Source organism: Cygnus olor, chromosome 15 (assembly GCF_009769625.2).
Source record: "Cygnus olor isolate bCygOlo1 chromosome 15, bCygOlo1.pri.v2, whole genome shotgun sequence".
In the NCBI taxonomy this organism is placed as follows: Eukaryota; Metazoa; Chordata; class Aves; order Anseriformes; family Anatidae; genus Cygnus; species Cygnus olor.
Window position 1 is genome coordinate 10,175,762 of NC_049183.1, and position 22,774 is coordinate 10,198,535.

The window sequence follows — 22,774 nt, forward strand, 5'->3', positions numbered from 1 at the left end:
GTTGCTTCCACCAGAGCCATCACTTTCAAAGCCTGTAAGATTTAGAAGAAAGTAAGTAATCATCACTTTTATTTGCATACAATAAGCTGAATGATGTATGTATGTGCTACATGCATTTTTTTTCTGGTTGTCAGAATCTTTAAAACATGGGAGCTAGTGACAACACTAATGCTGCACAGCCTCTGAAGAGCTGTTGTGAAGACCTGCATTTAATTCTCCTACGCAGCATTGAGAGGCCATGGTTAGCACACACAACCCTGAGGAGACAGCGCCCCGAGCTGCCATTGGCCCAGGCAGCCTGCTGGGTCATGGTGTTACAGGAAGAACGTTGCTCAGAAACTCAAACACTACCATACGTGTGATTCAAGGATTTATTAAGTCATACATGCAAAACATACTGCTAATTGCATTAGCAAAAGATCAATGTAAAAACTTCACAATTTTGCAACTTTTAAGTTTTGCTTTAGTGGTTGAAAGGGTGTAGTTGAACATCATATTCCTGCCAGTTCAGGCTGTACAGAACATTAGCACTAATTTACAGAACCTCACAGACCCAAGTTACCATTACTCAAGCTATGCTGCACATGGACATGTAGGTGACAGAAAACACTTGTCTGCATTAGTAATGTTACAGTGTTGGGGATAGCTGGCAAATAGTGATATTTGAGAAGGTTCATAGTTTACAGAGGTCTAAAATATAAAAATTACTAAACCGTGGTAAAGCTGCTTCACATGATTTTTACACCTAGTTAATAGACTAAAAGCTCCTCAGAAAGCGTATAACTTACTGGGTCAGAAATACCAGGAAAATAAGGAGGCTATGCTTGAACATTCTACTCTACTAAAAAAAAAGAAAAGCAAATTTCTATCATCAGAAAGGTTTTAAAATACAAGTTATATTGCTCAGTAAGAAGAAATTCTACAAGAAAAGCATTTACTACACAACTATTGTGGGAATGACTGTTCAAAGTTGTACCTAAATGAATGCCCTACTTGAAATTCAAAGGAATTTACCTATGAACACCAACCTCTCTTCCACTACTGCATGACTGGGAAAACGGTCACCGATTTTAACCTTAAATAAAGTCACTTCAGTTTCAACTACTCTGGCAGTGTAGTGTAAGGTGATCTGTACAGTGTCAAAATACTGTCTGGCACTATCAGGTGATCCAATCCAATATTTCATTTATCCATCACAACACAATGCTGTCAAAAGGACTAGATACACTTCAGTAAGAATAGTTATTTATTTATTTTTTTAAATCACAGCAGCAAGAACTAGATTGCAACCAAGCCCTTACCAATGATAAAGCATTTTACACTGTGACTCAAGGGTGTCAGTCATCGTCAATGACTTGGTTTGATATACAATGCTATGCAATGACCCTGGTTCAGAAAACATTTAATAATAAAACACATCGGGCTGCAGTGTTTTGCTAATTATATGGTACTGTTACTGTGAAAAACTAGAAAGTGTTTCTGCATTTCCTAACAGAAATTAGAGTCATCTTCAAGAAGAATCTTTAAAAAACAGTTTAGTGCTTAGTGTTCGTAGCACAACAATGCAACTTAGTTCAGCAGATAGTTTGGCAACACTTAATTGAGCAAGAATAGGATTTTAAAAATAAGGCTTTATATAAGTTTGTCTTTTCAGGATTCTGCTTTTAGTAGAATGAAAACTTTCGTACATCAAACAAATGAAACCGTGAAATTGTTGATTGGTTCAAAATTTATGGAAGAGAACTAATTTATAACAGAAAGACTTGGCATTGAATGTGACTGCTCCATCGTTCTGAGCAAAGCACACAGTTGGAGTGGGGCAGGGAAGGTAACATTTACAGCAGCAGACATTTTCTCTTCCTCTTCTTTACAGGAGGGGGGCAAAGAACTGCTCGGATAGCTTCATCAAACACTGTCTTGAGGCCTCGCTGTGTAAGTGCTGAGCATTCTAGGTATTTCACTGCACCTGTGGGAAGTGAGAGGGCAATTACAAAGCAGTTCTCCACAATTACAAAAAGCACTGCTGCTTAGTTAGCACCACCACCACAACAACAAAAAAAAAACACAGGCATTTATTTTAATAAAGATGCAGTTTCTTCCACAGACTTTGACCAAGCCACCAGTAACCCAGATGCAGTCATACCAATCTCTTTTGCCATGGCAAGGCCCTGCGGGTAGGTGATGGGAGTCAGCTTCTTCTCCTTCAGCTTTTCAATAGTGTCTTTATCATCTCGGAGATCAAGTTTGGTACCCACTAAAATGATGGGGGTGTTGGGGCAATGGTGCCGCACCTCAGGATACCACTGCAAAGACAAAATAACTGTGTGTGGGGGCAGATCGCCATGCAGGCTCTGCAACATGACAAATGAAGGGCTCAGAGCCTTTCCTGACTCTTTCAAGCATCAAAGAGTTAAAGGAAACATGTAAGAGCTGGTAAGGTAGTATTTAAAAAGTATACAATTGCAGAACATTTTTAAACAATGCCAACAAGTATTTCCATATACTTTAAAAATTCATCCTATTAAAGGCTGTATTCCCCCCCCTCCATTTTCTGGTAGAACTCCCATCTGCACTTCACCTACCCATGGCAACCACCTCTTTTACGGCCACACTGCCATAGGCTAGCTTGTCAGGGGGCATGAAAAACTGCAACAGTAGCACAGCATGCACTTAAATGCTATCCCATCTACAAAACAAGTGGCATCAACCCAATTTTTACTTTTTTATATACATATTTTTCTTTACATTGCATTAAAACGAGACTTCCTGTTTGTGATCTTAACATCTTGTTGGCTGAAAACGCAACCTACTTCTGTCTTATCGCTGCATCAAGGAGAAACACCTACAGTGCTGCAGGTGCCCTGAACTTCTGTGACTTAGAAGTTAGGGAAATGGATTTCTGCCTTCTCAAGCTACATTTACATTGCCTGCCAAAAAAAAAAAAATCACCTAATGTTTTCTTGAAACTGCTGTGACATGAACATTACGTTGAAATAAAATGGTAGCAACTTATACTTACCTTAGCACGGACATTTTCAAAAGAAGCGGGGCTCACAAGGGAAAAGCAGATTAAGAAGACATCCTACAAAACAAGTTAGCAGAAGTTAGCCTGGCAGAGCAGCGATTTGAAAAAAAAAAATCTCATCACCATGAAGAGACCAAGACCAGTATCACCACCAGCTGTATCACACTGCCATCCGTATCACACTTGCAAAAGGCAAGGTCAACAACACAGCTCAACAAGACAACTCGAGGTGGTTTTCCCTGTGGGAAATCCATTCCCAGGCAGCTACAAGCAGAGGCAAAGAGGTGGGGAGGGAAACAACAAACACTGTACTCAAGTTATAATCAGCTATTGCAGTAGCCAACAACTAAACTCTAATATCATTGCACTGCAAGCTTTTTGCCCTAAATGTCACTCCTCCTCTCTTACTAACATCCAGTGAAAAACGCTTCAAATCCTTAACAAATACAGCACACGAAGAGTCATTAGACTGGCTTCTAAACCAGGGTTGGATGGTTCTTTGCAGAACTCTAAGCAATTTAAGCCCTAAAAGACATGCAACTCCTCAGCTTAGGTTGTTGCAAAGTGTTACCATTCACACCAATTTCTGAAAAAAGGAATGTATTTATCAATGTGCTACTCTAAAGTAGTCTTTAATTGCAAAGGCAAAGTATAGAGCATGGAACAGCAAAAAATAAAAAAAACATACACCAGTTTCCACAATTGTTGCTTCCATGCCCAATGTAGAAGAATCTGTTAGAACTGTCACTACTACTGAGTGTCACTGTAAAAACACTCCAGAATTTCTCTAGAACCAAAGTAGGATCGAGAAGGGCACAAAAAACCTCTAAGCATCACACTAGCTCCTTTTAATAATTTAGAAATGGAAGAAAAGTACAGACAGAAGAGTGGATGTTTTGGGGGATCTTGCACATCTCGCCTGTCAGTTGAAAGCAACGGAAGATTATAAATAAGATCAGGTAAAAATATTACATAGCAGATCTTCACGCTAACTGCTGTACAGTATACATTTCGAAAACAATCATCTACAAGCATTTGGAATAACCACAAAATCAATTTTCTCTACCTAACCAGATGAAGACCATTCTTAAGTCTTGCTGTATGACCCAAAACTCAATAAACGCATCTCAAGCAAAACCAACTTTTCCCAGCCTACCTCTGCATCCATACTTACTCCAGTATCAAATGTGTTAAAGAATCAGGCATTTCAGAATGTTAGTTGATTGTGCTGCATTTCAAGGCATTTTGTTAGGTCAGCATCTGACATCTGCATTGCTAAGCACTTGCAACCCAGTTGTTCATGCATCACCCCAAGAAGTTTCCGTAGCAGCGTCCCCGAAGAAGAAAGAAACAACATCAAATAATGTGATACTATGGCCACTACTTCTGTTTTCCAAACGTGCAGTTTGTGGTGATTGAATTTCTGTATGTTATGCAGACTCTCTCCTTTGCTATCTCCAGAGATCAAAAAAAATCAGTGTGACCTGGAGGAATTATTTCAAGATTTCAGGTGTCTTGCACACTAGCAATCTTAATAAAAAGGAGGAAACACTATTTATTTGTGAAAAAAGCTTTAGTCTTTAGCAACTCATAAGAAATGTAACAAAGTTCTCAGATCTAGCAATTAGTTCCAAGAAAAGTAGTTTGTTAAAAAATAGGGGCCAATTTATCACTATCGTAAGCGAGACAAGATGTACAGAACTTGGGACTGAAGTTTACTTAAAGTTTTACATACGGCAATAGGTTGATCTGTCAGACTGGAAGATAGATTCTTACCATTGGTTCCTCCAACCTAATAACAGTATGAGATAAAGTTACTCCAAAAATGGATTTAAGAGAAAAATGTTCTCTCAACCAGCAATCTGTGCTCACAAATACTCACAACAAGGCTTTTTCTCCGAGATGTGCCGCCCTGTAATTCAGCACAACCAACTACCTGCACGCAAACCAGGCCACCAGACTTCCCCATAAGCCTGTAGATGTTTGTCTCAGTTGTCCAAGAGGACTTGAAAGAGCAAACCCCACATAAAAAGCATCCTCCTAGCTATTTTTCTTTTTGGTTTGGTCTCTCAAGGAAACAAGATTATCCCAATGATCTGTCCCAACCTCTTCCCTCCCCCAGATACCCAGGAATATTCATGTACTTCAAATACATCTGGGAGAAGGTATGAAATTCCTGTATACTTTAAGAAAAACGAATACAGGAGAAAAGATACAAATTAATGCCCCCACTACAACAAAGTTCTTACTGTGAAGTTACCAGCTGTTGGGCTGCTGGCTGGCTAATCAAGAAACACACGTGTGGTCCCACTAAAGGCAGTGGCTGCATCTACCTCACCCAGAACATAGCTCATGCGCACGTACAGGGAAAGACGTGCATGCGGGGGTGATTTTTAAATAGCACAATGAAAAAAGGGGGAGGAGGAATACAGATCCTGCAGAAGTCAGGCTTCTTTAGTTCCACTGTTCTCTTCCTTTTTTTTTTTTTCCAAAACATTCATTAATTTTGTGGGTTTTGTCCTTTAAGTGATGATGAAGCTTACTTATTGCATAAGTCTAAGATCCAAAGACTGCATCACGAGAAGTTCAAGACTTACCACCCTATCTTTGTTTCATTTTCTGCTGTAAAAAACATACGATCTGAATAACGGAAGGTATTTCGGACCTTTACTTGTCAGATATACATGCCTGTACAGAAGAATTTACTGCTATTATTTTAGCAGGCTGAAGACATACACATGCACTCTGTCCCTTCAGCACAGGAGAGGAACAATATTTTTCTCTGCAATTCTGCTTTCACACACTACTGAGTGATCTTTTAGGGTATTTTTTCTACCCCGCCATACTATTTTTTTTAATTAAGATTTTAAGCAAAGCTGAAGTTCTCCTAATATCCTAAAAAGATTTAAATATTGGAGAAAAACAAATTTATGTTGGTTCTCTACAAGGGAAGGCAGGTAGTTCTGGCATTTCTACTAGATGTGTCTACAACTGGCAAGTTCATGCACATCTTGGGTCTTGAAACTGAGTGGAAAGCCTAATTTTAAGAGTTAGTGAGCAGTGAATTAAGGAAAACTGTGAATTAAGACAAGTTTACTAAAAAAAGCACTAGAGTTCATTAAATAAGATTCATATTATTCAAGAGAGCAAACTGGAACTAGTGCTTGTTTTACATTATTAGCACTCAACATAGCAGCAACAATTGACAACAAAATCTGCAAGTTACCACCCTTCTTTTCTTAAAGGACAACTCCACTAGATAAAATTAACCCTAAAGAGACGAGAAAAATCAGTCTACAAAGATCAACTGTAGCTGAAGTCGCACTGGAAAGAAAAGAGCAGATCACTTCAGCATTTGCTTTGTACAATGAAATGCACAGCGCGCAGACAGGACTTAACCAGTTGCAAGCCCTGAAGAGAGAAGCACATTCATACTGATGTTAGAGCACAAACTGCAGTAAGTAATAAAATAGCCATGGGCTTAAGTACATTTGAAAGCCACAACCCAGGCTCTGTCAATAGCAGTAGTATCTTCAGTCAGGACCGCCTCTCACACTCAGTACCGCCTCTCACATTCAGTACCTCTTTACAAAGGCTAAACAATATCAAGTGCTTAGCAGTGACAGTGTCAGGTTGCAGCCAAACATCATGCCTAAAAACAAAAACAAACTCTGCTTTTGGCAGGCATGCTAACCTTAAAATCAATGGACTTGTTGATGGGACTATTCACCCAGATTTTGCTCGTTTGTTTAAAATCAAGGATTCAAGCTAATTCTGAGGCTGCAACTACAAGAAGCCAACATGTATCAGCACACAAATACACGAGGATGCAGATTTTAACATTTGGACAGCTATACACACATCAGAGATTCTAATACTACAGCTACAGTTTGTAGGATGAAGGAAAGTAGCTTGAAACAATTCACAGTTACTAATAAATACAACTTCAGATGCAACAATGAAATGTTTAAAAAGAGAAATCCATGTTAGACAAAACTATGCATTCGTAAAGTTTCACACTATAGTTCTTACTGTTTGCGGGTAGGAAAGTGGGCGTAGTCTGTCATAGTCCTCTTGACCAGCTGTATCCCACAAGCCCAGATTGACTGGTTTTCCATCAACCATTACATTAGCAGAGTAGTTGTCAAAACTGAAAGTAAAAAATAAAGTGAAGAGCTAGATGCATTTGGTTGCAGTAAAACAGGGCCCACACTGATTTTTTCTCATAGAGTCCTAACTGGGAAGACTACAAAATAAAGCTTTTATTTATTGCATCCTTCTGCTCCAAGAAGTCATTTTTTTAAATACGAAGTCTGGTATTAAGTGGTAGATGGAAGAAATATGCACAACAGACTTGGTCCAGTCTGTGCAGAAGTCATCTTTTTTCATTGCTCTTCCAACAGAAGTCTTGTCAGCCTCAGCAAACAGAGCAACGCAGGTGATGCACTTAGCAAGCATCTTCCAGTCTTAGTGGGACAATAAACAGTGACAGCCTGTCACATATTGTAAGATTTAGAGTAGCAGATACATCAGCAACAACCAAGGAATCCTTAAAGACAACAGCAGGTAAGATAAAAAAAATATTAATACTGCTAATCAAAAACCACCACAAAAATCTCCTCTAACGAAACACCAAAGTTAATAACCAGGAGCCAGAACAGACATGGCTTTTATCACTACTGTAGGTGCAAAGGTTTTCATGATGTTTTAAGGACAAACTATGTTCACTAAGAACATATACATACTATAATGCAAAAACCTGAATTTAAAAACAAAAAAAGAGAATCAGGAGTAGGTCCCCTCCAAGACCTTTTTGTTTTAAAAGTCATCAGAAAATCTCATTAAAATCTACTTTACCAGAAAAACTCATCAATGCTTATAGAGAGCAAGTTAGACAGATAAATGTATTTTATAGAGACATCTCTAAAGGGCAGGGGAGATGCTTGTCTCTAAAACACCTCCCCTGGCACACAAAATGCCCTCAAAAAAGAGAACTACACTAATACTGATACCAACAAATTTGTCCATGCAAGAAAATGGGAAGCACCAAAATAAATGAGTCCCCACAATTGTGCCCGAGGAGCTGTAGAGCTGTGGCTTAGCACAGGACTGGCACTAGTACAAAAAAAAGGGAGGAACAGAAAAATCTCATCTGTAGTAACGTAAGCCAATTATGTCTATGTTTTAGAAGGTTTTACAGCCTTGAAACTGCTTATTATGAGTAATACTTAACATGGAAATTTTAAAAAGAGAATAAAAACTGATAAAATGTTAGTAAATACTAGTCCCTAGTCAGGCAGGCTTAGTGGTCAGAGAATCAGAACTGATTTAGCACGAACAAGCCCTGGTATGACCATGCTCAATAGCAAAAGTCCAAAGTGTTTCTCCTTGAACACACCTAGGTGCCCAGTTCAACATTTAAGGTGAAACCGGGGGGTGCCTGCAGCCAATTCAAAGGGCCCCAGTGAGGCACCTGGAATGGCAGCAAGCATACACACACGGATATAAATGAGGTTTTAGAATTCTGTAAGTACTTACACGGTGGGTATATATTCTCCAGGAAATGCATTGGTTGTGTAACTGATGAGTAGGCATGTTTTACCTACAGCACTGTAAAAAGAAAAAGTTCACATGTAAAAACCATTCATCTTCAGTAAGAAATACTCTTTTTAGGGAAGAAAACCAATTACAACCAGTCGTCTAAGGAACAATGTAGAGCGTCAGTAGTCACTACTGTGCATGAAAACTCCTAACAGGCTGTGGCCTTGAGGTAGCTGGTAATGGAATCGTACCTGATATAAACATCCATTTCAATAATCTTGAGTTTTATTTTATGTAAGTTTGAAAAAAGCTTGAAAAGTATGTTTTTGCAACATATCAATACTTCTGTGTATTTTAGAAAATACAAACAGCAATTCTCACGATACTTATGGCTATTGCAGAATGTCCCCTCACACGCACTCATCGACCACCCCAACACTTCGCTAACTGAGGTACAGATAAATCACATTCCAGCACTGAAGAAACTGGGAACACCAAACCTTCCCCCACAGATCTAGTCCTGGACAGCCTGGAACAACTGTGGGCATGACAAGGTTCTCTTCCAGGTTTCTTTCAGAACTCTGTCAGCAAGCTCCTTCCTCCTCCTCCTTCCTCCTCACATCTTATCTGCAGTCAAACATTATATGAAGGACATAATTGAACTTTTGCTACAGTTACAATTAAAGGGTCAGAATGCTTGAAATTGGACCTTTTTTTTAATTAACTGCAAAACTGGGCCCCATGCTGCCTTCTCACTTCAAGCGCAGTCCTTCAACAGCTTAAGAGATTCCAGAGGTGACGGCAAACAGTGCCTGAAAGAAGAAAATGCCCAAACTGCCTCACAGTCCTCCCAGTTACTCTTCTCAGACAAACTGCATCTCTAAAACCACATGCTCAAAGCAAGCCAGCAGAAACTTTGACACCTGACTGTCCTTACAGATGAATCTTGCCATCAGCATTAGGTTCAATGCATCTGCCTCCTAAACTTGCTACAAGCTCAAGTAACTCAGCAAGATTTTAGTTTAGAACTACAGTTAATATTAAAAAACAACAAATATTCCCAGGAACCAAATGCTACTGCTAAAAATATCTTTTTATCCTTTAGCTTTTGCAGAAGAAAAAAACAGCTCACAGAAATGAGCTTTAGTCATGGGCTTACTAGCTCTGCTGCTGCAAACATCTGAGGCATTCACATCTGAATTTCACATTTGAATCTTGGCATTTCTTCTCTTGGTCTGGAAGACTATGGATTGCCACTTTATTTACCCACTGCCATCTTCAAAGTATTACTTAAAATCATTTAGCACTCAGCATTACCCAACCAGCCTTACCCGGTGACGCACGATGTAAGGCAGGTTCAGTGAATTTGAGGTGCCACAACCACAAGTTCCCAGGTATGCTGCAGCCCAGCTCGTGACAAGCGCCTCCATCAAACTTCCCGCAGGCCAACGCTGCCGCAGCCCACAAGTGACATGACAGCAGCACCTGATGACACCACCATCCGCGCTCAAGCGATAAAAGAATAGTTGCTTCGGTGTGCAAAATGTCAGGATTTTGTCCCACACGCCTGTTTTTTTTTAGGTGTAATGTTGTTTCTGAGCTGCCCCCTAGCACAACGTCCCACCAACAGCCCTCTGTGCCCCCACCACACCACGGCAGCCGCCTGTCTGCACTGCCTTCCCCACCTGCCCCCAGGGAAGGCGATGCCAGACCCTTCCACAGCCTGACCTGCTGTCAGCACACACCCTCTCGTGCCAAGCTGTAAGAGTTAAATGCCACAATTTCTCTCTAATCTCGGTAAGTACAATCTCTGAACGTTTTCCTGAAGTAACGAGCTTGAGATGTGCTGGTCTGCAGAAGCAGGACAGGGATTTACCTCACAGAAACTTTGGTGAAGTCTGGGAGCAGCATGACACAGCTATGCTGCTTTAACAGCGGTCAGAAGGAGATCCCATCTTATCTCTTGCCCCAGCGAGCATTACTAACAGGCCAGCACGAGGAGCCTCAGCAAACTGCTCCCTCCCCCACAGGGACACCGCATGGGTTTCTCTCCCTGGGCTGTCTCAGCAGCCACAACATATCGCAGGACTGCGCTCCTACTGCCATAAAGCAGCCTCACGGAGGACAAACGTGAAAACCCTCAGAGCACCGAGGAGCAAAGGGCAGATCCTCAGGGAAACCTCTGAGACTCAGAGGCCACATGTTCTCATGCCTCTGGAACCTGTTTGGTCTGATGCTTCATTTACCAGCAGGCTTGTTACAGATAATGCAAGCTTCTAACAAATCGATGTGAAACTTTACATTTTCGGCAGTGGAGCAAGAACTTTTCTCTGTGCTCAGGCTTCTTTGTTCACCCTGCTCAGAAACTGGTGAGTCTGCTCTGGCTAATCAAAACAGTGCAAGGAGGAGGTGGTGAAAGGTTTCATTCCAAGCTTAGAAGTGTCTGCAGCGTGTATCTGCAGCACCCATCAGTCATTTGAACAAGAAAAAACACGTTCAACAACCCTGTTTCAGGCTTGCTCCATCCTCGGTTTCCTGCTTTCCTTGCCTTTTGGCTCACTGCCCCATGAATCAGATCATTATAGTCACCAGTCTTAAAAATGAACACCAACACCTATCTTTACAAATAGAGAACAACCTCTGAGTGCTTTAAGGTGTCTGGGTCTGTACTAAGGAACTCGAAATGCAATTGTTTGGCAAAGTATAAACCCTTGTACATAAAGATTAAGACCCTAAAATATCACCAAGCCAGTATTAGTTGTAACAAAATTTCTAGCAACTACTTAATCATAGCTCTGTCCTCCCACCAGTACATCAAATGCAACTGGTAACATTTGGCTGTAATTAAAAGCACGGCCTACAGAAATCCGGCATTTTAACCACTTAACTGTAAGCAAAAGGCTTATAAAGATGGCAGTGAATCCCTCACTGCTTCCTGGCACCATCCAGGAATCAATCTTTATAAAAGCACAGATGTACTCATTCCTGCAAACAAAACAAGCCGTCTCTTCCCAGGCCTCACTTACACTGACCAGTTCTGCAAAGTTTCCCCCCAGCGCTGGGGCTGCCTGGAGCACGTTAAGGGACACCAGAAATGCCACCTGAGGATCTGCACCAGCATTTCTTCCGCTCTGAAGGCGCCAGGGCTCCACAGATGTTGCACGGTCTCCTCCTTGCCCGCAACTAAAAACCAGTAGTGAGAGTTTCGTTGCCACTTGCAGCCATGGCACTGGAGGCCAGCTGAAGTACTTGCTGGTTTCATTCCGGAAACGCTGACATCTGCAAACAGGTGGTAGCCTTCAAAACTCCTGAAGTGCCTCCTTTCTTTCTCACCCTGACGACGCACAGCCCAGGTCTCCACTCAAACTTCACTGTCAGGTGTGAAGCGCAGCGTCTCTGCTGCTGTAGGTTTAGTTACATGCTGCTTTTCCAGATAAGCTGTTTTACTCACTGTGACACTCTCTCCCCCAGTACGCTGCTCAGAACTTACATCTATCTATGCATTAACTTTAGAATGGCAACAACAGAAATCTCCAGACTTCAAGTCACTGAGCTCTCCGTGGACTGGAGAGATGCGAGGTGTTCAGCACCTTCCCCAAACACGCACTGCACTTGAGCAGAAGCCAATTATTCTCTGCTCCTCTCAACAGCACGGCTCTAGCAGGCAGGGCCTCAAGGTGAGCCCAATTTCAAACAGGGACTCTCCATTCACCTCTCCCGTTCTTACAATATTTCTGCAGTAGATGCATACAGCAGAGCATCAAGTCTGACCATTTCTCTGGCATCCAGTAATCATTTCTCCAAAACACAGCACTTCCCCTAGCATTACACGAGATCACTTGAGATTTCGTACCACTTAACAGATTTTTTTTTAGAGTAAAAACAAAAGCTGCTAAAAATAACCTATACCAGTGCTTTCTCTCAAGTGTCAATCAGCAGCGATTCCTGTAGTTGTTATTCAAGTGGAGTGCTCTTCATCTGTCCTGCACATTCCCACTTATCTGCATCTACAAGAAGTGCAAGCAACAGTTGCCATTTATTTTTCCCGACACAGCGAAGAGTAGAGCAAGTGCAAAATGAGATAGCACAACCAGCATTCCTTCCAGTGTTTTGCCAGTCACATTAGATCTCTAAACAGATTATCAGACAGAGCCCTAAGAACAAACACGGTTTGTATATCAGAAACAGCCTACTCATTTACAAATTAAGAAAAAGAAGTCACAGGTACTTCTACAGCTTTATTTTGTTCCTAGCAGATCTTTGCAAAAGGTACATAAAACAGTACCTAAGTTTTATATCCTATAAGCAAATCTTTAACTTGCATTGTTTTACAGAAACACTAAAGCTCTAGCCTTATCTAAGCCAAACATTACACATTTTCAATAATACCTGTAATGCTTGAGCTTTGAAGCAGCAAAGAAACACAAGTAAGTAAACATCTAAAAATCTCAGTGGAGGACAATAAAAAGCTACCAAAAATGAGCAATGGTATCTAAATGCGATCTTAAGAGAGACATTCTTCTAACTAGGGAGGAAGAAAAAGCAATCAAACTACTGTATTTTGTTCACAAATATGGGAAGAACTTAATTGCACCACTTTCATTTCCAATACAAGCAGCAGTAAGTACATTTAGAAAAGGAGTAATTTATAAAGCTAGTGACAAAAAAGAGCTGCTTTGTTGAACGAACTATTGAATAATGTACAGTTTGTCTATACAGAGTTCTCAAATCCAGAGGAGGAAGTAGACGGAACTTTTTCCCCACCCAAACATTATGCATCACCTTTATTTACAGCACCGTCATAGACAACACAGTTCAGCTGAATTGAAAAAACACAAACCCACACACAATAAAAACCAAATTAGTTGTTTTTAAAATCAATACAACCAAAAGACCAGTCCAGAGTCATTCTGTCCAGCATCACTGAATTACACTGCTACAAGAAGTCTTCATTTGTCAAGATGGTTGTCAAGCAAGAAGAACATGGAAGAACACATGTTCGTATTGCTCAAAATCTTGTACAGCAAGAGAAGACGAAACAAATCTGTTATACTAGGTAATTTTATCTTTCAAGCATACTTAGATGGCTTTTAGGAATTCCAAGTATATTTAAAAAAAAATTAAAACACACACAAATAGCTTGAAGACTAATCCACCACACGAAATTACACAGAGAGTGGCGAGCCCATTTAACTACACTTACGCTGCTCTGTCATCTACAGAAGTTTGCTGTGATACCAATTATGCTCAGCCTACACTGGGATTTTTGTTTCTATCAAGGGAAAAAAAAAAAAACACCACACAACTCTCAAACTGCATAAGACGAGTCTTGTTTTCCAGCTGGCCCGTGATGTTCCCCTGAGCTCTGACGACCAGTAAAAGAGAGAATGCCTCTGAGCTGATGGCGATAGCATCACGGAGAATACTCAGCGGTAAACACACCGACTCTTTCCCCACCACAATTCCGGCATTCTTTATATTGAGATCTGAAACTCGGGAGTTAAATTGGTTCTAAAATGCCTTATCAAGTTGCTTCCAACTAGTTGATAATGCCATGCTCAGGACGCTATAGGCATGACAGTCGGTACAGACGACCTGCATGCCGTTTGTTGGCTGTTTCACTTGCTTTAGCAGCCTCCCCGGGCTGGGAACCCCAACCCTAACCCTGGGCTAGGAACCCTACCAGCCGAGACTCACGCAGGCAGAAAAACGGTCCCAGCCCCGAGCACCCCAGACCTGCTGAGATCGCCCAGTCTTACTGCGAGACCCGGCTGCGGGACCGCACCGAGCCGCAGGCACCCAGACACCAGCGGGGCGTTCCGGTGCGCGCTGCGCCTTCCGCGGCCCCCCCCGGCGAGCCCCAAGTGCCAGTGGCAGCGCCGGGCCCCCGGCACCCCACGGCCCCCGCTCCGGGGCTCCCGCCGCGCTCCGGGGCCCGGGGAGGGGACGGGAGGGGACGGAGCCCCGGCGCTGCCGGCGCCGCAGCCACCATTTGCTGGCGGCAGCCGCCGCCTCGCCCCGCGCTCCGCTCCCCTCCCCCGCCGCCAGCAGGAAGCCGCGGCCCACGCCCGCCGCCGCCCCTCAGGGCCCCCTCAGGGCCCGGCCCCCTCAGGGCCCCTCCGACCACCTCAGGGCCCCCCTCGCAGCCCCGCCACCCCCCTCAGCGCCCCCCCCCCAGGGCCCCACCGATCACCTCAGGGCCCCGCCGCCCCCTTCGCGGCTCCCCTCAGGGCCCGGCCTCCCCCCTCCGCTCCCCTCGGGGCTCGCTCTCGCCGCCGGGGCTCTCGAGGGCCGTTCCGGGACTCACCCGTCGCCCACCACCACACACTTGATGGCCTGCATCGGGGCTGCGCCGCCGCGGGGGGGCCTTCCTGCCGAGCGGGGAGGGGCGGGCGGCGGTCTGGGCAGCGGGTCGCGGCCGCCTCCGCCCTGCGGCTGGCAGCGGGGACGAGGCAGCGGCCACCACCCGAGGCGGGGAGCGGAGCGGAGCGGAGAGGAGGAGAGCGGAGGGCGGGCCGCGGGCGAGCAGGAAGCGGCCGCGCCGCTCACATCCGCCCGGGCCGCGCTCGGCCCCCCGCGGCCCCGCCTTCGGGCCCGCTCGGCGGCACCCCGCCCTCACGGCGAGCCGCTTCGGCACCGCCGCTTCGGCACCGCTCGGGTTTCTCCGGCAGCGCTCGGGTTTTTCCCGGCGCCGTTCGGGTTTTTCCGGCACCGCCTTGAGGACTTCGGGCGCGTTCGGCGGCGCTCGGCCCCGCTCGGCTCGGGGAGGGAGCGGCCGCAATGGCCGGGCTGCAGGCCCTGTCAGTGCCCCCCGCCTCGGGTGCCCCCAGTGTGGTCCTTCGGTGTTTGGCTCTTTAATCGGCCGGAGCCTCGCCGAAAGGCGATGTCACGCCGTGGCCGGAGGGCAGCTCGCCCGTCGGGAGGCTGCGTTGCGGCCCCGCCGGCCTCCCGCCAGGGCAGGAGCCTGGCTGCGGCTGGGGGCACAAGAAGCCGGGTGCGGCCACCATTTTGTGAGCCCTTGGCCCCGGGCAGCGGCTGGCTGGGGACACGACGTGAGCAGCCCCTCGAACAAGAAGCCGTGTGCGGACACCATTTTGTGAGCCCGTGCTTCACTCTTGAGGCCGTCCACCACGGCCCTCCCAGCCATCTCTGGCTGGTGGACGAGTTAACGTACGGCATCTTAGGAAACATGTTAGTGTGAAGCGACGTCTGCCTCACAGTCACCGTGTGGACATGACTCGGGGCGCCAGAGCACCCACCGCGCTCCCTGCGTGCCGCTGTGGGGGGACGCCTGCTTCCCCGGGACAGCCACACAGCACAGGCCAGTCGCTCGCACAGCGTGCCAGCACAGCGCAGGGCCAGAACAGTTCCTTTCATCGACAGACCCTCGTGCTGCCCTCCCTCCTCCTGACATGCTGTGACATTAATTAATTCTGCTGGCAAGTTTTAAACAGATCAGTACACAGTCAGCTTCATGAGACGGGACAGCCCGAGCCGCTCACACTAGGACTGCCAGGCTACAAAGAGCCTCGGGTTCCTTTTTTCCCTGAGCAAACCAGTTATTTTTAGTAACTATTGAAGTGAAAGTCAAGCAGAGCAGGTCCAACAATCCCAGGAGTCTTTTCATTTCTACAGTTAGTTCTTGCCATTATTCTACTTGGCAGAGAAGCTTCTGGTTGGACTGATGCACACAACCACTGTTCTCTCTACATTGCCATCCATCCGTGCCTCAAAGAAAGTATGGGGAAAAGCACATGCTTCTTGTGCCAAATGGATGTGTTCACTGAAATTGATACAGTGTACCACCAAGGGTGGTTTTCAAGTGGTTTGATCTATTAATTTCAGAACATTTCTAAATGATTTTGATACCATACAACAAAACCTCATCAGTGGACAAAGCATCCCATGATATTTAATCCCTTCCATTTTTCTTTCTGAAGCAAAGAAAATCCTCAGATATTTAACATTAGTGAAGAAAATATAACTACTGCTGTATACTGAAAGGCTATTTTTGCAACACTTGTATGTCCACGTTCCCTTGTACAGATGGAAGCGAAAATGACTTGTCATTTAAGCTAAATATCCTGAAAGCCAAGAGTCTGCTCCTGCCAATGACCTGGCAACCGTTCTCTACCCAGCAGCCGGGAGCTGCGGAAGAGAGGTGTGGGCAGTAGCACAGTGCTCCTGCTGTTCTTGGCTGCTACAACAGCTTTTGGGGCCTTTGAGACACTGCACAGAAATAGAGCAGACGTGAAGATTGTCTAATTTATGTTAGGGTCCTGGGGAGACCCAGAACATGGAAAGATTCAAGTGCCATGTAAAACTGCTTCTGATTATCCCACCACCTACCAATTCCTTCACTGCTTCATTTTTGCTCATTGTAACCCAGATAGATGATTGGAATTTTTTACATGAAAAGGAACTACAGCGACATTTACAATCTTATTACAAAATAGCACAGAAAGATAAGCATGAAGGCTGTAATGGAGAAAACATCCACATTAGCAACAATTGCTTTTATGATCCTGCCCTGAGACAAGCAATCTTTTTACGTATGTTCTTTTCAGTGCTCTTCCATCTGATTCTTTTGGGATCAATTGTTTAAAGCATTGTCAAAAACTACTTAAGTTAAAGCACAGGGTATAATTCAAGCATGTTTTAAATTTACAGTTGTAATTGGATATATAAATGCTAATATTAGAAAATATCTAGATAAATATTTACTGTTAATCATTGAAAACAATATTACAGTTTGGATAGATGATGACAGTAATAGACTCCTACAGTGTTTTTCCCACATGTTTGTATATCTTTATTCCTTCCAATATCCTAAAAAAAGAGCCTTTTGGAATTGTTCAAAATTTTCAGTTGCATTCCTAACTGATATCTCTTTTAAGGTAAATATTCTTTACATGCTCTGGAAGACAAATTCTTACTTGCGTGTATGCTCCTTACAGTACATGATACATTAATTATTCTATTATTAAATTTTAACATATTTAATATATGCTTCAATTTGTTCTTACATCATTTTTGCTACTCTCTTCTGAAGTGTAGTTGTTTTCAAAGAGAAAAAAAATCCCTTACGTAGTGCTACTAATGTTTAACACTTTGCATATATGTTTTTTCCCTGAGAATCGGGGGAGAGGTGGACACAGGGAATACACTGAAACAGTCTGACAACATAAATAAATGTAGAATCAAAGAACAGGATGAAAGACAGGACAAGGGAGTGAGAAGTTCATAACAAACAGCTTAATAGAAAAAATATTAGCTTGATAGATATGACTGCTTTGCTGAATTGTATATAGAATATTTACAGATGCAGTACACAGAGGAGCATGTAAAAAGAAAAGAATGAATGGCAGTAGCTATAACCAATTATAAATCTTTCCATAATTCTGATAAAGTCATGAATCATAAAGTTGAGGCTTAGATCAGTCCTAATATTGTTCCATAACCTATCACCTTATCTTCTGTCATCCACTACAATTGTTGAAAGTATTTCTTAGACGTCGAGAGGAAATCCTTATTTAAAATTGTTTCGGGTACTGCCTGAATGTGTGTATTGTGTATGTGCTGGCACTGAAGAAGGATTATTATCCTTTGTGGATGGGGAGTGGCAGGGTAATCACACTGATGCAATACTGGAAAGTGTTAGTCACCATGACACAAAACATCAGCATTACAGAGACAACAATAATTTGCACTTTTATAGCATCTTTCATCCCAAACTATTACTGTCTTCCTTAACGTGTTAGTTCGTCAATAAAACCACAAACAAATGCACAGAGAAGTAGAGAAGTACCAGTATACACCCGGTACATACGAGAAAACACGTCAGTGAAAAAAACAGGACACCTAAGAGTGATTCATGGATGTGTTCTACTGCTCGTAGATGACACTTCCTGCAGACACCAGTTCTGTTCGATTGTCTCCAGGAAATAACATGCTACAATATCTAAGTCAAAAGTAAAAGCCTGTTTATGGATAGTGTCAAAACTGTTTTAGGGGCGAAAAGCTGTAATCGGAGCTCACAGCCACTTGAAATTAGGGGTTGGACTGAAGCAGTGCAGGAGCCAATTTTGCATGAAGCAAAGTGAATCACATGCTACTAAAGGGTGGAGTACGGCTTTCAGCATATGCTGCACTCTTGTCTCTTTACATATTTGTATTAGAATCAGAAGAAAAACAAAGGAAGAAAAAATAGGGTTTCTAGGTGCTTTTTCATCTTACAATAAAAGCTAAAAGAATTGTCTCAAAGAATTGTTCTTAAAGATTTTATCCTCACTTGAGTTGGTGGTAAAACTCGGGTGATTAATGATATAGTATTAGGGATATAGTAACTGGAAGAATGAAATCTTTATGCACAGGACTAGGCAACCAACATTCCCTCCTGGACTCTAGTTCCATCTGTGGCATTACCTGCCTTTATGGCCTGCCTGTCACTCACTGAGCCCCTTTGCCTTCCCAGTTTTAAATCAGGATAGAAGGACGTATTCAAGTTGTTTGGATAAGAGGAAATCTTCACTGAAGTTGGGGAGATATAGTAACATAAAATTCATATTAGAAAAGAATATAATCCGCAAATAATCATCCACAAATTTTAGCTATTCCAGGCAGACATTTTTGGCATGATTAGTTTCCTGAGCTTTGAAAAAAAAAACAGTACTAGCATGTGATATGTACACTGTTCAAATATAGTACTCAGTCTGCTCTAGAGGAACCAAAGCCAGCAATAAAAAAGGAACCACAGCTTTTAAATGTCAGCATTTGCTGCATCAGATAAAAGAGATTAAAGGAGTATGAAAATAAAATGTTAATATATAAATCTCTAAATTAATAATGAAACGTTGTAAAATAAATGCATCGTGTTCGTGTGATATTAGCATAGATGATTTAGCTGGTATACATATACAACACAAACAAGTCCTGTATTTTCTTTAGATAGCTTCTGACAAATACCTCTTCTGTGCAGAATTTCAGTTATAAAAACCACATAAGGCTTTGCATTCACTTCTGCCTCCCCTCAGGTTTAGCAAGCAGTAACAGTGCTTACTACAGCGAGAGCTGCTGAAGACAGCGGGACTATACAGTAATCCCTGTATATGGCTGTAAGCTTTTTGGAATAGAGACATTATTATATATTTATTAACAAGATATTAGAACTCTCTGTTATTTATTTATTTATCACTGTAAATACCTCATCAGAAATAAGGGAATAAGTCTTTTTGCCAACTGAAGGCATCAAATCATGCCGTTAGGTGAGACATTGCCAAAGTACACAAATGGATAAATTAAAGATTTCCCTCGTCTTCTACCTATGTCGGTATCAAGCATTTCACAGAAATGAGCTTTCAGATACTGAGGAAATGGGTAAAGGTTTAAACACGACAGAAGCCCGTTCAGCCCTACTAGTTATATTGCCTTCCACCTGCCAATTATTCTTCACATGAATAAAGACTGAAGGCTACGAGGTTTGACTTGGCTACCTGAATTGCTTTGAAAGACTGTTACTTTTGCTCCAGGCTTGCAGGCATGCTTATGAACTTCAGTAAAGCTAGGACCTAAAAGGATAAGTCTTCTGTGGTCAATTTGCCTGAGGACAGACAGAGTGGTAAGAAGCCTACTTCCCAGCTGAATTAAAAACTTTCTGAAAAACTCCCCCTTTTTTTTCCCAATGAATACATAAGCTGCTAAACTGCTTCTTCATGTGAAGAGGAAGACTTCCCCAATTAAACTGATTTATTCTGCAGTTCCTAAATATAACAATTACAAAATTGTCCCGTTTGCAAAACAATCTATGTTAATGGTGGCATAGGTTAATCACCTTCTTTCTGTTTTCACCCAATAGCAAGGATGCAACTGGGTGCCTGGTGTTTCTGCGTACTTCTGGCAGCTAGCTAATTTGATTTCCTGTTAGACTTTGCATTTATTAAACTGACAAAAAATGCCTGTTCAAATGTAGTCTGGTGTCTTTTTAGCATCGTGTATGTTAGAGGACCAATGTTTCTCAGTACAAGCTCACTGTAGCACTGTATGGTAACACAATAGCTTCTGCAAGAGTTGTTCATATTGTCAGGAGCTTCAGTTGCATCTAACTATGACTCAACAACGTGCTGTTAGAATCCACAGCATGTTATACACCTAATTTTCTGAAAGATTTTGTAGGGAGGGGGCTCAAAACTAGACAACATCACAAACCAAAAGAGTAATCTGAACGCTTTTGTCAGCAGGGACAATAAACCCTCTGAGGGATGCCTGGGACTGCAGAGTGCCAAGGCTGATTGCTGCTGGGGAAGGAAAGCACGGCATCAGCAGACATGCTACCAGAGCTGATGACAAGTTTCCTTGCAGCCCTAAAAACCCACTCACAAGAAGAGGTTTGTTAGGAACCATCTGGCTCTTTTTTCTTTTCTCTTTTTTTCTTTTCCTTTTTTTTTTTTTTTAAAGTGAACTTTCAGTCCAAAAGAGTACAGAAGATTACAAGAACTGAAGAGAACAAAATGTTTTATTGTTTAAAAAATCTGACTTTTCCCTTTTTCAAGTTTTTGTTATGATCTCGGTCTTTTGCAATCATTTTGTTGATTGTCTTATTTTTTGCATACATAGCAATGGATATAAAAAGATACCAGAAAGAAACTAAGTATAAATAACCCTAAATTCTCTCTCATTGAAATTCTAAGTGCTCATAGTGTATCTATGCTTTTGTAGTTCTTACAGAGAACCCTGGAGACCCTATCACAGGCACAAAGACTGTTGTGTTACACACCAGAGCACAGAGAAGTCCCTTCCCAAAAGAGGTCTATCCAAAAGCGGAGGAGAGACAGATACAGTTAAATACGGGGATGCTGTTAGGTAACATTGGTCTATGTGGTAGGCACATCCAGGGCATAATTTTTATTTCTTTTGGAAGTATGGTAACATAAGAGCCCTGAAGGAGAACAGAGAAATCTTTGTATGAGCATATGAGGAACTCCTAAACCTAACAGATAAAAGTTGAGAACACTTCAGAGTACATTTTGAAAATGTAACAAGAGTAATGTTGATTAACAACATTTTTTCTTTGAATAGAAGAATAAATATTTGAATTCCTGAGGAGAAATTTTAGGCAGAATGAAATAAAACATGAAAGGACTTCAAAGATAAAGCTGTACTTGTCTGATGCAACAGAGAAAGGCGAGTCAGGGTTAGGAAGCAAAATGGAATGATGGCACTAAATTGATGGAAAAGGATTTCTGCAGCTCTCAGCCACAAATTGCACATCAATAGTTTTGAACTTCTGCATATTAAAGTAATCAGTGTTCTATCTAAATTGAAAAGGAAGGATTTTACCACCGTGACAGAGCTGAAATCAAAGGAGGAAGTGGGGGGTGGCTTTGGGGTTTATTTCTACTGTCTAGTAAGTATCTAATTTCCAAATCCTGATGTGACAAAATCTGATGAAGCTCTTCAGTTGGTATTCAATTGAATTATCTTTGCAATTTGCATTCTTTGTTGGAAAACTAAAGATTATTTTATCAAACACAATATTTAATTAAATAATTAGATCCAAATCAATACCAACACTAACTTGTTGTTATGACCTAATTTATTAATTATATTGCTTATTTTAGTGTAAAAAGTAATTTACTGTCAGTATTTTCTCTTGTGTGTCAGATTCTTAATCAAGATTTTAAAATCGCTAGTGTCACAACTCTGTCAATTAACAACATGAGCCCAAACTAATGAGAATGACAGATACCAACTAATAAATACAAGCTAATCAGCTTCCCGATTTAGTCTTTGTATATCATGTTGCATTCAGATATAATCACAAAAAGCTGCTAAATGTCTTAGAGCAGCTAAATAACTTGGTGCTCATCTGCTGAGTAGATGGCTGCAGTACACATAACAGAGAAAGGAATGGAGACATTAAGGAATTTGAGTTATCTTGGAATTCCAGTTGTAGGGCCTGGACACATCTCTGTTCCTGTGTCTCCAGTGTCTTCAGTACTAACAGGGTTATTAAAAACTTCAGATGTGGATGAAAAAAGATACAGCACCACTGCCTTCACAAAACACCCAAGCTGAACTGACATAGACACATTACACAGCAGTAATACTACTGCTTTCAGAAAGAAGCATGTGCCCATCTTTGGAAACCTTTCTGAATTGCAAGCTATTGCATTAACTCTATGAATAATATACATCATTTTCTTTCTCTTT

The 22,774-nt window shown here is 42.3% G+C and overlaps 1 protein-coding gene across 2 annotated transcripts; it reads right to left on the minus strand.

Annotated features, from left to right (window-relative positions):
* Positions 1-357: 357 nt before the first annotated feature.
* RAC1 (Rac family small GTPase 1) lies at positions 358-15,169 on the minus strand. Of its 2 annotated transcripts, XM_040574534.1 has the most exons (7): positions 14,874-15,145; positions 8,564-8,635; positions 7,058-7,175; positions 4,761-4,817; positions 3,020-3,082; positions 2,144-2,303; positions 358-1,966 (listed from the first exon to the last, which is right to left on the minus strand). In XM_040574534.1, exons 1-7 carry the CDS (start codon positions 14,906-14,908, stop codon positions 1,836-1,838), a joined length of 636 nt encoding a protein of 211 aa, XP_040430468.1. In that variant the 5' UTR covers positions 14,909-15,145; the 3' UTR covers positions 358-1,835. The 2 variants fall into 2 exon arrangements, with proteins under 2 accessions (XP_040430468.1, XP_040430469.1); XM_040574535.1 differs by lacking the exon at positions 4,761-4,817 and having other exon boundaries at positions 14,874-15,169.
* Positions 15,170-22,774: the final 7,605 nt, after the last annotated feature.